Source organism: Chelonoidis abingdonii, chromosome 19 (genome assembly GCF_003597395.2).
Source record: "Chelonoidis abingdonii isolate Lonesome George chromosome 19, CheloAbing_2.0, whole genome shotgun sequence".
Lineage (NCBI taxonomy): Eukaryota > Metazoa > Chordata > Testudines > Testudinidae > Chelonoidis > Chelonoidis abingdonii.
Window position 1 is genome coordinate 32,480,389 of NC_133787.1, and position 17,040 is coordinate 32,497,428.

A 17,040-nucleotide genomic window follows, 5' to 3' on the forward strand; every position below is an offset into this window, starting at 1 on the left:
TGAAACTCCTCTTGTGGAAAGCTGCTTGTAACATTTAGTTCAGTGGGAGCACGTACATGACAGTAAAGCAAATGCCAGGAAGTTACAAGCATGAAGCCAAATGGATTTTGGAATAACTCAGCTTTGCACTTATATAGCAATACCTTTAATCCTAGGATCTCAAAGTGCTTTATAGGCATGAATGAATTACCCCACCTGTGAAACAGCTAAGTATTATTATACCTATTTTATAGCTTGGTCACTGAGTTAGTGGCAGAGCCAGGAATAGAACCCAGGAGTCCCGATTCCCCGTCTCCCACTCTAGACAATACTGTCTCCTGGCACAATCTCTGCTCTCTGAAACATTAAATAAAGAATGAGCTACTGCAAATAGTGATGCTCTCCGAGGGCCAGGGGGTGTGGTTCTGTGGGTGGAGATGTGGATCAAAGCTCTGCTTACCTGTGCTGAGGAAGAGAGCTCTTCACTCCTGTAAGTGGTTTCTTTCAGTACCTCTGACATCTTAAGAGCAGTCTGTATTGATGTTACATTAACAGCAGACAGAGTTGTCAGCATCAGCTCTCTCAGCTTGGGATAAAAGGAGATAATTAGAGACAGGAACAAAGATGTTAATTGAGAATGTAAATGTAAATACTGCTGGATATTGACAGTCTAAGTTTGCTATAGATCTAATGGCAGAAACAAGCTTCCCAGGATGGATAATTCAAGCTAGCATTAGCTCTACTTGCAAATTACCACTTTCCGTAGCTATTGACTGTATAATCACAGGGATATTTTGTCACTCTGAGACACGGAATTTACACACATAACATCCATTAACAGTAATGAAAGCTTGTGTGAATTCCTACCTATTGGGATGAATGTATAGGCCTTAGTATATAAATACCACCTCCACTGAAAGCAGAATTGCAGACGATTGGCTCAGAAGAACAACAAATCATAGCTGATGAATTCAGCATACATTGTACTTCTCTAGCCTCTTTCCCTCTGAGGAGCTCAAGGCAGTGGAAACATTTCATTGAGCTTCATATCACACCTGAATTGAGCCTCATCCCACTGCTGTGAGGTGTGTAACACACACAGGCAAACAGGTCCAGTCCACAAATAGTGGCCAAGCTGGGAATAGGATGCAGGAGTCCTGACCCTCAGTTCCCTGCTCCAGCCATACTCTCACCCTTGAGAGATCCCCACTAAATTCAACATGAATGATGTTTTTAGCATGCGATTTTACTTAGGGATTGCAGAATCAAGACAGATGTTGGGACTCTACTACCTCAGCCCAGGGGGAGAGGGTTTGGAGAATCACAGAAGGAATGCTCTTATTTCTAAGGGATCTGGGGTAGGGAAGGGAAGATATTTCCCCTCTTTTGAGCATCCCCCACTGGCTGCTGGTGGGCCAGTGCCCTAGCTTTAGTAGGGACTGGCTGCCCGCAGTCAGTCTCTGGGTAAATGCAGTGCCATGAGCAGCACTCAGGGAGGTGGTGCTGGAATAGCCAAGAGGGAGAATGTTGATATGAAAGGGGTGAAAAGTCAATGACTCAGAAAGGCCAGTGGTGAGAAATGAATAGCTGCTTCTTTCTAGCTGAAACCTATGGCAAATGCTGGCCCAAATCCTGAGAGATACTGAGAACCTACAACTCCCATTGACTTTGGAAGGAGGTTTGTCAGCCCTTGGAGCTACTCAAGAAATCGTCCATGAGCTTTACAGAATATGGAAAATGCATCATTGTACTGTAAGAAAATAAACCAGATGGCTGACCTCCCTTCGGGTGTCGGTCTGCAGAGATGCATTAAAGGTCTTTCCCTGGCTCTCCTGATTAAGGACTGAAGACATTGACTTATACAGCTGGAACAGGGACATGCTGTTGTATCCTTCTTTTAAGATGGCATTTGCTTTCTCAGCTAGAGTGGCCTGCAGGGTCTGGTTCCCAGGGTTCATATCTTCACGTCGAACCTGATGATGCAATTAGACGTGCCCACAGCCTTGTTACTGCTGCCTACTGGTATTATTACCCTTTCACAGCCTCTATTACTGTTCTAGCGATGTTCGTAATGAGAGCTAATCAAGAAACTGTTCCTCCTGTTTTAAGGGATCTTGTTTTTCCAATGAAATTTTCCAACCATCTTTAGAACCACCCAGGAAAAAGAAAACAATGTTTGCAGAAACATTTATTTAAAAAAACATTTCTGTTTTCATCTGAAAAAATGTTTTGATCAAAAGTTTCCAACTCTTAACTTACAAAACAGTTAGTCTCGTCTAGAGATGCATCTGGTTTGGTCCACCTGACTGACTGAAGACAGATACTGATAGGTAGTGGTATCCTTCATGATAGAAAAGAGAGAGAGGGCCCAATTCACCTTTGCAGTACTTCAGTCTTACTCCAGTATGATGCCATTGAAATCAGAGGAGTGATGAGTAACTCTGGTGAGTAACACTGATGAAGCAGTGGTGCACATTCTTTTAATAAGTATGAAGATTTATTATTGGGCCCCCTGGAGACAGGTTCTGGTATTTCTCTGGTTTTTTTAACTTCCGGACTAACTATACATAGCCTGTGCTATTCACTGTATCCCTAAATTCTGGCCTGAACAAACTGTGAGGGAAGAAACTGCTGGCTGCTCATGGGATTCTACAAGGAAGCTTGTCTAGTCCTCCTTGGTCAGAAGGATGGAGGATGGTGGCTGTGGAGCACAGGGGAGTAATAGGTATAAAATGGGGAGAGGAGGCTCTGGAAGATGGCCAATTCCCCAGAATCACAGGTTTAGCTATTGACAGTGAGAGGCCTAGAAGGGAAACGATTTTTCCGTGTACCTTGACAATAGCATCAGTCTGAACTGTGTCACCAAAGTTATTGCTGACAGTAATTGTAACATGTAAAACAAAGTTATTTTCCTCTTCTCCAAGGGGAAGATAAACCGACAGGAGTTCAGGATGTGGGCCACAGTTCAGGAGGGAGCCTGAAAGAGGAAAGACAGTGTTACTCATCATACCCCACTGAACAGCTCAGCTTCCTCCAAAGAGGCACTCAGCACTGTGCAGGATTGGGCCTGTAATTATCACCATGGAGTCATGTCTCTTTGCTTTGATTTGCAAAATTAAAATAGCTCCTCTGGAGAAAAATTGATAATGACCCTTAAATTCAGATTCCTTGCCTAAGGTCATTCCACAATCCTTAAAAGGATCCTTTAAAAACCTCCTGCAGTTTCTAAAGGGAACCTATCATAAAGGTCATGGCCCTCTTATACATATATGCTCTGTTCATACCTGTTTTTTCTTTCCGCTGTCATAGGGCCAGGTTGAGCAAGGGCTGCATCTTACTCCACAAGTTTAAAGTGAACAACCTTATGTACAGAACAAGAGGCTACTCTGTCCAAGTGGAGGGTATGAGAATCCGGCCAGTTATTATCTGGCCAGCAGCAGAAGTGGGTTACGCCTGTGTTCTTGTTAGTGATGGAAGTACAAGGCTGGGTGCACACACAGCGAAGCTGCCATTCAAACAAACCAGCCCCAGAACTTACCTGATTTCAGGTAGAAGCAGTACGTGAACAGACTGCTGTGTGCAGGGGGGCAGGAGTCCTCCGAGCAGGCAGTACTGCAGGAGATTGTGAAGCTGGTGAGCACCGATCCCTCCTTGGGAGATACAGCACAGACTGGGACCACTGGTGAGGGCACCATGCTGACAATGTAGGTTTCATCGCCATATTCATGCTGAGTCATTGCTGGAAAGTTCAGAGGGAAAACACCAGTGATGATCATCTGATGACTTTCAGCAGCACTGAGCATCGTACGCTAATAATGATGCAGTTTGTTCAGGCTCTGGGAGCGGCAATGTTGTCTAACCAGAGCTGAGTTACCTTCATAGGCTAATCTATAGCATAGACAGCACTATACAAACATGGTTTTATTCCCCTTGTAAAGAGAAGCTGGATTATAAAATTGAATATTCATCATAGGGCCATTTCCAGATGTGTCTAAATCAGATGATTAACATCATCTTGGATTAGGGTTGTTTAATCAGGGCTTGTCTTTTTGAACACTTAGTTTGTGACAAGCTAGAGTGTAAATCTACCCCGCACCAGCCTACTGGGAACTAAGTGTCTGTAAGGACCTTGCGGCTGGGCACTACTCCGCTTTGAAATGGGAGTAAGCTAAAGTGCACTAGAGTACTTTTAGCACATGGCAGCAGAGTCCACATAGACCCCTGGTGCATAGTATGCTATTGTGGGGTAGATTCCCCCCCACCCCCAATTTGCCACAAACTAAGTGTTCATATAGACAAGCCCTCACTCATCTCAAATTACTGCTTGTGTGGGGTGTACAAGAGACAAAAGGGTTAAAGTGGCCTGAGAGTCCATTTAACCTACCAGGCTGCACCATACAAATTGAAGTGATTTCCATCATATACAGGAATTACAGTTTTGTTCAATGGTTCTCAGCACCTCCACTATACAAATTGTTCCAGCATTCCTGCCTGAAAGGGGATCTTGCCCAACTGGTGGTCAAACACAGCTAGGGATGGGATGGGTCTTCACAAGGGAAGAAGCAAAGGTCTGCCAGAAGAGGAACGGTAGCCGAGAGCTTTCTCTTGAAGGCTGAGCTGGAAGCCTGACTGGAGATAGGGGCTGATCAGGGACTGCAGCCTGCCTGAAACCATGGGTGGAGGTAGAGTGTGACCACCTTCGGTGGTGAGCGTGAAATCCAGGACCTGGGGCTGATGTTGAGATGGTTTGAAAAGAAGAAGACGACCAGCAGAGCCCAGATGGGCTGAAGACTCAGTTATTTTGTTACATTCTGGTGGACATGAAGTGAAGCACTCTGAGACCCTGAGAAGAGTTGGACTCTGTTACCTGGTTTGGCAGGAAGGCCAGATCACACCAATGGCTGAAATCGGCCACAGAAAGCATGGGACAAACAGAGGCACAGCTATTGCAATACCACATATAGCCCCCAGGGACGAGTTTCAGTCGCAGCTTTGCCACACCTCTACTCTGTGCTTTGTGTGTGTGGGTGTGTGGGTACCAAACTATACATCATAGTCTGGCAAAATTAAGAAAAAGGTCACTGTAAACATAATGGCACTTAGTGTATCAAATTATTTAACAGCGTATTTGTCCTTTAAGATGTTTCTTCTCCTACTATGTACGATGTCTCCACATTGCAAAGAGATTGTATCTCAGTGGAGTTTTCGAACTCTGGCTTTCCCCACCTGTTACTTTAATCCGAAATGCTTCTCCGTGTGCCTGCAGAAAGGAGCTGTTCAATACCAATGTAGATCTGTTGCTCTGAAGCAAAGTCAAGGAGCTCTGTTGGAAACCCTTCAGACTACAGACTGAAGGGAGGGAGGGAGGCTGGAAAATGCAACAGGAAAATTAACAAAGCAGAAGAGGCTGTTTACTGTGATTTCCATCCAGAGAGTTCTGTATGCTACATTGTCTATAGACCCAGTCCTGAAGCCTTTATTCAAAAAACATACCGGCTGACATCAGCAGGAGTTTTTCCCGCTATGATACATGGCTATACAGTGCACTAATAGTGACAAAGAATGAATGATATTTGGTGAAACATTCGTCCACCTGAATATACACGACAAGGTTGGAAATCTGTGTGAAAAATGTATGTGCAACTGTGTGCCTGCTTTTACACATGCAATTATCATGATTATCTCCACTGGCAGCAAATGTCTTTAAGGTACCTAGGGAGACACCCCCCACCCTTACCTCAAAGGGCTTCCTTTCAATCTGGGTGTTTATTTTTTGTGGGTGCAGCATTCCTGACCAACCCACTCATCTCACCTTTGACTGGAATGTGTTATCTAAATACCAATTATACTGTACAGTCTGGGAGTCTTCCTGCATGGTGGCTCTCAAAACAACTTCTGCAGTGACATTCACTAGCTTGCAGTTTGTCTCACACCTAGAAGGAAGGCAAGACAATAGTTATGCACCAACAGATGACAGTACTCCCAGCTAAAAGCCCACTCGATTTATTCCATCTTTTGGTTGTAATCTGAAGAACTCATGAGTTACGAGGCAGGTGGTACATAGAAGTCACAAACAGCAACATTTTGAAAAACTCCCAAGTGACTTTGGAGCCTATGTCCTATTTTCAAAAGGAGCAGAGGTACTGAGGATGTGTCTACACTACACATGCTACAGTAGCACAGCTGAGGGGTTGACACTTGCTACAGTGACAGAACAGGGGTTTCTGTTGATGTACTAAATCCACCCTGTTGAGAGGTGGTTGCTGGGTCAGTGGAAGAATTCTTCCCTCAACCTAGCAGTGTCTACACTGGGGCTTATATTGGCTTAAATTCACACCTCTGACCAATGTACCTGAGTCGACCTAAGTTTTAGGTGTCGACCAGGCCTTAGAAGACTAAGTTTACAATACAAAATTTTGCAAGTCTACACTACAAAATTACATCAACCTAAGTTACAATGAAGCACAGCCCCTGCAGTAATTGAATTGGTTTTACGTGTCCACACTATGCTCCTCTTGTCTGCGGTGCACAGCCTAACCAGGAGCGCTTGCACCAATTTAACTGCCGGTGTGGGGCACTGTGGGATGGTTTTTGAAAGGCAGCTACAGTCTATGTAAGCAACGCAGTGTCTATATTGTCACTGGTCAACCTGAATACATCGACCTCAGTGTTATGCCTCTTGCGGAGGTGGAGTTATGAAGTCAGTGTACTGGGCGAGTTACATCGGGGGGAGCTGCGTTTTAGTGTAGATACTAACAGTTGGGTCAACATAAGGCAGCTTACATCCACCTAAGTCTGAAGCATAGACCAGGCCTAAGTCTCATGAAACTCAGGCTCCTAAGGGCCATATTTTCAAAGGTATTGAGGTGCCTAAAGATGCAGATAGGCCTCGATGAAAATCAGCACATTACTCTCATTGATTTCAGTGGCTGCAGGAGGAAATGTAGCAATAAGAATGGGAAATAAGTACTGTGGTTCCAAGGCAGACCTGATTTCTGGGCGCAGTTCTTGTCTGGCAGTCACATACAGACATTGCTCATCCTGCTTCTCTTCTTTTCCAGGGCTTCTGACTATCACCTGCAGGGTCACCGCTGAGTTTGGCGGGGGCAGGCAGGCAGGTGGGATCTGTGCCATGCTCTGGTCAGTGGGAATTACTTGATGCTGTACACATTCCTGCCACCCAGGCCAGCAAGCCCCTGCACAGACATTTCCTTTTTAATGTTGGCAATAATATCTGGCTCTTCTGTAGTGATTTTCAGACATAGATCTCAAAATGCTTCACAAAGGAGGTGAGCTTCTTTATCCCTATTTCACAGATGGGGAAACTGAGGCACAGAGAGGTGAAGTGACTTAACTAGAGTGGCCCACCTGCACAGTGGCAGTGGAAAGAACCCAGATCTCCAGAGTCCTGGTCCAGTTTTAAACCCTGAATGCTTTTCCATTGCTGCTGAAAAATAGAAGCCTCTCCCAGCTTCAGATACAGCAGGCCTGCTTCTCCTCAGTGTAAAAAGGGGATATGATACTCTGGCAGCACCGACACCCTCTGCTGTCAGGCACTGGAACTCGGCTGGGAGCTGCCAGTTAATTACTGCTGGCTCATAAGACTCTGAACATGGAAGTAGATCCATGGTGGAGGGGGATCTGGGTTGGGGATACACATCCTGAGAGAAGGAGCTCGAGGAGCAGCCATCGCGAGGAAGAAGATTAGACTGCGGACCATGTAGTAGTGGTGTGGAATTAGCATGAAGGGTGATATTTTGACTGTACAATGAGCATGTAGCTTTTTTTAAAAGCCAGGCGGGGTCTATACCCTCTTACAGTCAGTCTGGCACAGCACATCCAGTATGATGGGGAGTTTACCATCAGGCAGCTAGCTAATGGTAGGAAAAAATCAAAACATGCACTGCACATACCACATGCCCAGGTGAAGGTAGAATTATCATTGTCATCTGGCCAGTCAAGGGTAACGGTTGTGAACGGATCCACATGGCGACTAGGTTTAATGTATATTTTATTTTTCCTTTTGTCATCCTAAACAAGAAGTGAGAGTACCAATTAGAGCAGCAATGTGTGTGAACAGATGTCTAACCTTTCATTATTTTATAATGAATAAGAAAAAGATTTGTGGTGTGCTATTAGCAGAGAGAGCCAGGGCTAAAAAAATCAGGGCCCAAAATCAGCTTAAATAATGGTTTGTCCATGAAAGCAGCAAAGAATCCTGTGGCACCTTATAGACTAACAGATGTTTTGAAGCATGAGCTTTCGTGGGTGAATTCACCCACGAAAGCTCAAGCTCCAAAACATCTGTTAGTCTATAAGGTGCCGCAGGATTCTTTGCTGCTTTTACAGATCCAGACTAACACGGCTACCCCTCTGAGGTTTGTCCATGGCCATACAAAAGACTATAGGAGATCTGAGACCAGAACCCAGATGTCACAACTCCTAGTCTTGTGCTTGGAACCACCAGACAATTCTTCCTCTTAGAATAGGTGTCACATGAATAATGATGTGCTTTTCTGTTTCTCAGCATTCTGACACATAAGGGCTCTAGCCATAAAGATGAGTAATGTCTCCTGTTCTGACATAGTTTCTGTTTTGAGTGAAGCCTGTTTTGAAGGGACACTGTTGTCTTGAAAATCATTTCCGTGTGAAATTCTGTACTTGCTATAGTTACAAGTAACTCTTAAGATTATTACACTGCAAAGAAAACAAAACCATTATTTTTAATTAGTTTTTACAGTTCCTTTAATATTGTGGGTTTGACTGCACTTAGGGTATCGTCAATTTCATCCTTTACTCTCAATAGACTGTTAGCTTCTTCTTTGCTGAAAAGACCCTTATAAATATCAACAGGGGAGCAGAAAAACCTTTAGAAACAATGTAAAAAGGCATTAAAAATAAATTTGGGACATTCTATTTAATGAATATCTTCTCAGAAGCTGGATTTAAAAAAAATTAGTTGACTTTTTAAAAAACTGTAAGAGGATTTCAGTCCAAGTAGGATTGATCATTGGGAGAAATGAGTTTTGTAGTCTGTTTATTTTTATTGGCTGGCTTTTACTAAGAGCTGTAGAAGAGATCTAAAAACTGTATTTTGCCTCAAAGACATGAAGTGTGGATTCTGTGTTAATCATGTGATATGCTAAGCATCTCAACTGAAACTACAGTAAAGAATAAAAACAAAATTGTCAGACACATAGATGAACATAATTTTGTTGGGGAATAGTCAACATGTTTTCTAAAGGGAAATCATGTCTCACCAATCTACTAGAATTCTTTGAGGGAGTCAACAAGCATGTGCACAGGGGGATCCAGTGGATATAGTGTATTTAGATTTTCAGAAAGCCTTTGACAAGGTCCCTCACTGAAGACTCTTAAGCAAACTACGCAGTGATGGGATAAGAGGGAAGGTTCTCTCATGGATTGGTAACAGGAAACAAAGGGTAGGAATAAATGGTCAGTTTTCAGATTGGAGAGAGGTAAATAGTGGTATCCCCCAGGCAGGGCCGGCGCAACCCATTAGGCGACCTAGGCGGTTGCCTAGGGTGCTAACCTTCTGGGGGCGGCGACTGCGGTGGCTGGACCTTCTGCCGCCTCTGTCGGGGGAGTCATTTCGGAGGCGGGACCATAACATATTCATAAATGATCTGGAAAAAGGTGTAAACTGTGAGGTGGCAAAATTTGCAGATGATACAAAACTACTCAAGATAGTTAAGTCCCAGGCAAACTGAAAAGAGCTACAAAAGGATCTCTCAGAATTGGGTGACTGAGCAACAAAATGGCAGATGAAATTTAATGTTGATAAATGCAAAGTAATGCACATTGGAAAATATAATTCCAACTATACATATAAAATGATCATCTCTAAATTAGCTGTTACCACTCAAGAAAGAGATCTTGGAATCATTGTGGATAGTTCTCTGAAAACATCCACTCAGTGTTCAGCAGCAGTCAAAAAAGCAAACAGAATGTTGGGAATCATTAAGAAAGGGATAGATAATAAGACAGAAAATATATTACTTCTATATAAACCCATGGTATGCCCACATCTTGAAGACTGTGTGCAGATGTGGTCAGCACATCTCAAAAAAGATATATTGGAATTGGAAAAGGTTCAGAAAAGGGTAACAAAAATGATTAGGGGTATGGAATGGCTGCCATATGAGGAGAGATTAACAAGACTGGGATATGATAGAGGTCTATAAAACCATGACTGGTGTGGAGAAAGTAAATAAGGAAGTGTTATTTACTCCTTCTCATACCACAAGAACTAGGGGTCACCAAATGAAATTAATAGGCAGCAAACTTAACACAAACAAAAGGAAGTATTTTTTTCACACAACACACTGTCAACCTGTGGAATTCCTTGCCAGAGGATGTTGTGAAGGGCAAGACTATAACAGGGTTAAAAAAAACTAGATAAATTCATGAAGTATAGGTCCATCAATGACTATTTGCCAGGATGGGCAGGGATGGTGTCCCTAGACTCTGTTTGCCAGAAGCTGGGAATGGGCGATGGGATGGATCACTTGATGATAACCTGTTCTGTTCATTGCCTCTGGGGCACCTGGCATTGGCCATTGTCGGAAGACAGGATACTGGGCTAGATGGACCTTTGGTCTGACCCAGTATGGCTGTTCTTATATTCTTAACCCCAATAAAGTCAACAGGAGTTGATGGTACTCAGCAACATGAAAAATCGAGTCCATAATTATGTGTGTTGCAAATGTTCTTCAGGCAGTACTTTAACAACCAAGAGGTATTTCTTAGCTTTTCCACCTCAGGTTATACCTTTTGAACAATACTCACATTTGTCTTTCGGATGTTTGCTTTGGATTTGCCTCTGTTCTGAGACGAATCTGTTAAATATAAAGAAGATAACAGAATGTTTTACTGCCATTTGTGAGGCTGCCAGACAGCAGTGACTCAGCATTATGACTTAAATAAATCATGATTTGCCTGCAATCTGTTTGAAAGTCAGGGTTACAGGAATCAAACTACCAGGTTATGATAAGCAGAAATGTTGCAATGGTCAAAATAATAACAACAAGCAACTAATATAAAGAGGAGGGTCCTGCTTCTCTTCTCACTTACAGTGGGGTAAATCAGGAGTAAATTCACTGAGGTTGATGGAGTTAAACTGGTGCAAGTGAAATAAAAATCAGAATTTTATTTGTATTACCATGGTGCATAGGAGTCCTAATGATGAACCAGGATCCCATTGTGCTAAGTACAAATATTGACCAAAAAGACCGTCCCTGCCCCAAAGAGCTTGCAGCTTAAGTGGGGGTGCAAAGACAATTTGAGAAAGAGCAGTGGAAATTAAGGGCTCAGTGTTATTACAATAACCCGTTAGTTCATTGGATCAAGTGTATCACTATCTTTACACTAGTAGGAATGTAGCTGCAACTTGAGCTATCTAGCAGCATGTTCTTTGTCAACAGCGGTTTACGTTATGCTGAGATTCAGGTATTACACAACATCTGGAGGAATTTCCCAGGCCACATCTGTAGCTAATTCTTTCTAGCACAAACAGCACATGTGCAATATGTAACCTTGTGCAGAGAGACCCCAACCTGGGACCACTTCAAAGCCAGGGTAGCTCTCTTCATTAGGCAACAGTAATAAGAAGCTACTGTTTTGTTTTTTTTAAAGGATTTTTAAAATTGAATTGAGAGCTGCTAAGAGGTACATAATGGACAGTCCTTGGACGTCCATTTTCTTATATAGGGCTTGATCCTGCTCTATTGAAGTCAGTGGCAAAACTTCCAATGGTTCTGTAGTGCAACTGGGGCTGAATGAGACAATAACAGAACGAGCAATGCCAGCTTCCATAGCCAGTCTGCCTCCTCCCCTATACAAGGGGACACCTGTGCTGGGTGAGGAGCATGTTTTTCCTTCTCCATGCCTCGTCAGTCTCTTGCCTCTCTACTGAGATAAGCAGCAAGAGAGTCAATTAGTATATATGTAGGCTCTGATATCTTTCCCCAGAGTGTCCAAGAGGATTATCAGCACTGGCTCAGGAGGGAAGCAATTATTAGAGTCCTATATACAGACCATGTAAACACTCAGTGCAGTGAACTGATTTATTGTAAAGGGTCACAGAATATGATTGCAAACAGCAATGGTAAGTAAGCATTATTACCTTCTTCAAGAGAATTGTTGGCCAATACGGTGATGCTCCCAATCTCCAGACTCATGTTCGAGAAGGCATTCATAGCCAGCACCTTGACCACAAATGTACCTAGGAAGGACAGGGTACCAAAGGTAGATTGGGCATTAGCAGCAGCAGTGCACTGGATCTACATGTTTGAGTCATAAAATCCGACTTTGTGTTCCAGGACTTCATGAGGCAATCCTCTTCCTCCTTTGTGAATTACTAGGCAATACTGGAATAAACTATGCCTTTAAAATACGTTATTTAGGGGTTATTTGATCATTTAGCTCTTGGGATTTTACAAGAATTATGATTACTGGCCAATAAAATTCAGTCAAATTCGCTCCAGAGGAAAGAACTCTTTCTTCTGTCTCTCTTCTGAGCCTCCAACTACAGTTTTATTTATACCTATTCCAGACCCAGAAAACAGCTGAGCACCTACTATCCCATGGTATTGTTACATCCAGGAACAGTGTAACCTGCCTGCCTTCAAACTGAACTTCACTGGGTCACAAACTCCACCAGGCTTTAGGGTTCTGTTACACCCTGACTCTGGGTAAGTCAGCAGCAGTGGGAATTGAACCTGTGACCTCTGAATCTAAAAGCATGAGCTTCACCTGCCTGAGCTAAAAGGCAAAATCTACTGTTTGCCAACCTCTGGCAGGCTTATCAACCTCTCTGTGTGGCCCAGAAAGAGCACCACAGTGAGTGGGAGAGGGTTACGCTTGCAGCTTTTCACAATATCTCCACCTGGGAGATAGAATAGCTGGAGTCAGGGCCAACACACAACCTTCCAGTGTGATTGCCAGCCCAAGACGGCCCACATCAGAGCAACTCCATCCAGACAATGTGGCTTCTGACTCAAGTCTCGCTCCGAGTCTGTTAGGACTGTCCCTCCACCCTCTCAGCGAAACGTACTTGCACAGTGTGTGCCCCTCAGTTGCCTTGCAGATATTGTGGGGCCCTCTCCAAACTCCAGGTACCAGACAGAACACTTTAACCGCAGTGTCTCACATCAAGAGTTTGAAAGTTGTGCTACCACTGTCATGGTACGAAGCCTGGTATAAAATGTCTTGCAATACCAGAAATCCCAGCTCTGGTCATTACCATGCACTAATGCTCATGGGCATACATAGCTGCTAAGTGTCAGATCTTGTATTTGTTAGAAAAATAAGTATCAGAGGGGTAGCCGTGTTAGTCTGGATCTGTAAAAGCAGCAGAGAATCCTGTGGCACCTTATAGACTAACAGACATTTTGGAGCATGAGCTTTCGTGGGTGAATACCCCTTCGTCGGATGCATGTAGTGGAAGTTTCCAGGGCAGGTATATATATGTAGCACGCCAGCTAGAGGAACGAGTTAGTTCATCAGGGGGATGAGGCTGTTCTAGCAGCTGAGTGTGAAAACCAAGAGGAGAAACTGGTTTTGTAGTTGAACTGATTCGTGTAGTACTGTGAATGGCTTCAACTACAGAACCGTTTCTCTCTCTTGGTTTTCACACTCCAGCTGCTAGAACAGGGCCTCATCTCCTGATTGAACTAACTTTGTTACTCTAGTTGCTTGCTCAGCATATAATACCTGCCCTGGAAACTTCCACTACATGCATCCGACGAAGTGGGTATTCACCATGAAAGCTCATGCTCCAAAACGTCTGTTAGTATATAAGGTGCCACAGGATTCTCTGCTGCTTTTAGAAAAATAAAAGACTGAAGGCCCAGTTCTCCACTTTTTATACCAAGTTTGCATTGACCTGACACCAATCAAATCATTGGAGTCACACTAGTGTAGAACTGGCCCTGAGCGTTTAGGCTGCACAAAAATAATTGCTTGAATCAAAGAAGTGAAAACAGAAAATATGTAACCGCACAGCTGGCACACAGAGGGCACAGCAAGCTGCATGTCCCATCCTTCTTACAGACACACAACAAGCATTACAAAGAAATATTAAAGGAGAGAAAAAAATACAGTATCTGCTATGTGGCCTATATAGCTCTGAAACTGTGATGCTCGTGTTTTCTATGTAGGACACCTTTGAGTCTATCTGAACTCAGTCTGTGTGCAGAAACAGCAGCTATTTTGTTCTCAGAATTGCTGCAGCCTGTTTCAAAGAAGATACAGACACTGCTCTCTCGCATGGAGATTTGACTTTTATTCTTTCTTGCTTTCCTTAATCTAAAGTAAAAAAAAAATAATTCAGACTCTTTGTGTATGGGAAAAAGTAACATGCTAGGGAGTTGTACCTTCAGTATGAACAGGAATACTATATATTCTAGATTTTCCTTTAGGGCTGTCTTTCTGATGAGAGTAAGTTTCATTAGACCCGACCACCTCAAACTTCAGCTTATCTGGTACACCATGAGCCACAGAGACATTTATCTTCAGGTCTTTTCCCATTTCCAGTGTGTGGGAGGCTAATGCAGCCTGAAGACCAGATATAGGTTCAACTAAATGAACAGCAATGCTTTCAGAAATCTCGGATGTTGTTGTGTTGCTGGTCGCCAGAATTTCCAGTTGATGCACCCCTGGGCCAATCAGCTGCTGAGAGGTACCATCAAGCGTCAGATTGTGAGGGACAATTCCTTCCTTTGCGCTGGATTCAATCAGAGTTGTATTGTCAGCTGTTACAGTGTAGGTCACTCCAGTACCTGGAAAGTAGGATTTCAGAACTTGGTCACAGATCATCCAACTCTACCTGTTCCTTGTCACATTCAGGTGCATATAACTGAGCCAGGCAACTATTGCAACAATGTTCTGCAAACATTCATCTCAATTTTTAGATTCATTCACTTCATCTGTTTTTGTGCCCCTTTTGTGTTTGCTTTTTATGAATATTCTAACAAATGAAGGAAGGAATGTCAGTGAAAACAACAAAATTCAAGCAAATAATATTGAATTCTTAATCATGAGCATGCAGACCAGAAACCTTATTCTAAGAGTTCTGATCACCCAGTCAAGGACTAGAGACATGTCATGGGACATGGTCCTACAAGGTGCTGAGCACTTTGGCCCTGATTCAGCAAAGCACCTAAGTACATGCTTAACTTTAAGGCTCTGAGTATCCCTGTTGACTTCAATGGGACTTGTGCTTAAAGTTAAGCACATGCTTATGTGCCTTGCTGGATTGGAGCCAGAACATTCACCTGGCTCCCTGGCAGTATGAAGCACTATGTGTCCAATCAAAACAGCATGAATATTGATTGTTTAAAATGTTCAACACAAGCTGCAGACCAAGAACTGTCTATAGAAATTATTCTGTAAATAATTTTGAATAACAAATACATTTGAAAAAAATCAGTCTATTTGTGACAAATTCATCTAATAAATGATTTGTAATGAATTATTCATTCAGCTCTAATATATAGTTATCATGCTTTGCAGTTATTTAGCAGCTTTGCCCCACACTGACAATACAGTCCATACAAGTGCTCCTGGTGAGGATGTGCACCACTGACACAAGGAGGCAAGTGTGCACACACAAGCAATTTAATAACTGTAGTGGCTGTATGCTGATGTAAGTTAGCTGAGAACCTTGAGAGCAAAGTTCTCAGAATGTTTTACAAATATGAATTAATCCTAACAATCTCCATCTGAGGTAAGTCAATATTGCTATATTTTTTATGCAGATGGGCAGTTGAGGCACAGCCAGGTTATGTGACTTGCTCAGGGTCACAGAACGAGTCTGTGCAGAGCTAGAAACCAAGGGATGGGTCTCCCAGTGCCCCTGCTCTAATTGTTAAACACAGTGCCAATAAGAGCAGGGTGTATTCTTTAGGCCTGTGTGCTCCTTGATTGTCAGACATATCCAGAAGAGAAAAAGGGTTGTGCTCACATCTGAAGTGTTGCAGAAGCTATAACATAGACTTCCTAGCGCAGGGATGGGACGAAGTTAGTTTGAGAAAGTTAACATTTAGTGAAAGCTTTCATTTAAAGAAATACACATTTGCTTAGTGGAGATTCTGCCTGTGCCCGCTGAACCTGCTACTCAACCGTGCAAACTGATTACTCTCACCTCCATTGAGTTCAGCTTGGATCCATAACATCTCCCCATACAGGGTCCTGCAGTGAGAACTGTTTCCTGATTCATACTTGCTGTAGCACCCAGTAATGCTGAGCTGATCCATCTTATCCTGAACCGTCACCAGTTTTTGTGCTGTAACGTGCCACTCACTGGTTGTGCATTCCACAAAGACAGTAAACTCTCCAGGAGAGGTATACTGGTGTGTCACATTGCTGGACAAGCTTAAAATGCAAAGGGGACATCCAATAGTCATGGAAGGTTGCACTGAGAGGTTTATAGCTGTACGATCTGAAAGCAATGGCCACCATTCCTGAATTATGGCTCTAAGGGAGATTATCTCCTGCAATCACACTGATTCCTATTTTGCTTGTGTATTATTCCAGGTTTAAGTTTGTCTCCCTGTCCCCAGCTCATATGTCATAACATGGTATGTCAAGGATGATCACGCTACATTTCTTCCCTCCTAATTTTTCATCCCCATTTAACCTACTGCTAAAGTCAGTGGGAGCAGAGGATACTCAGCATCGTGCAAGATCATCCCAGTGCTGGCCTATTTTCCTCTCCCTAAGCATGGTCTTATCTATGTTTGTGTCAGGGACTGCAGGTCTCAAAGCCCAGTCCACAGGCACCAGTAAGTTCCAACCTGCCACCCAGTGACTTGCTAACAAGTCCTCAGAACTAGAAGCTGGACTCCAGCAGAGGACTCCAGTCCTGAGAGCTGATTGGTGGAACACTGCGGGTCCTGATTGGTTCCCTGCTTCTATTTAAACCATGAACAGGAAGTTGTCCATGCAAGTGAATGCCCTCCGGACTGCTTCCCTCGTGCTACCTACTCCTATTGCCTGACTCTGATCTCCTGGTAACCTGACCTTGCCGGCCTCTTGACT

The 17,040-nt window shown here is 43.4% G+C and overlaps 1 protein-coding gene across 1 annotated transcript in view; it reads right to left on the reverse strand.

The window, feature by feature from the left end:
- LOC116819130 (polycystin-1-like protein 2) overlaps nucleotides 1-17,040 on the reverse strand; it is a 64,928-nt gene that overhangs the window by 32,769 nt on the left and 15,119 nt on the right. The window contains exons 6-17 of the mRNA XM_032770611.2: nucleotides 16,145-16,374; nucleotides 14,376-14,780; nucleotides 12,125-12,223; nucleotides 10,789-10,838; nucleotides 7,893-8,010; nucleotides 6,968-7,175; nucleotides 5,792-5,912; nucleotides 5,206-5,347; nucleotides 3,518-3,718; nucleotides 2,811-2,956; nucleotides 1,758-1,952; nucleotides 440-565 (exon numbers count right to left, since the gene is read on the reverse strand). Coding sequence (XP_032626502.2) covers nucleotides 440-565; nucleotides 1,758-1,952; nucleotides 2,811-2,956; nucleotides 3,518-3,718; nucleotides 5,206-5,347; nucleotides 5,792-5,912; nucleotides 6,968-7,175; nucleotides 7,893-8,010; nucleotides 10,789-10,838; nucleotides 12,125-12,223; nucleotides 14,376-14,780; nucleotides 16,145-16,374 — 2,041 coding nt within the window. The remainder of the gene's footprint in view (nucleotides 1-439; nucleotides 566-1,757; nucleotides 1,953-2,810; nucleotides 2,957-3,517; nucleotides 3,719-5,205; nucleotides 5,348-5,791; nucleotides 5,913-6,967; nucleotides 7,176-7,892; nucleotides 8,011-10,788; nucleotides 10,839-12,124; nucleotides 12,224-14,375; nucleotides 14,781-16,144; nucleotides 16,375-17,040) is intronic.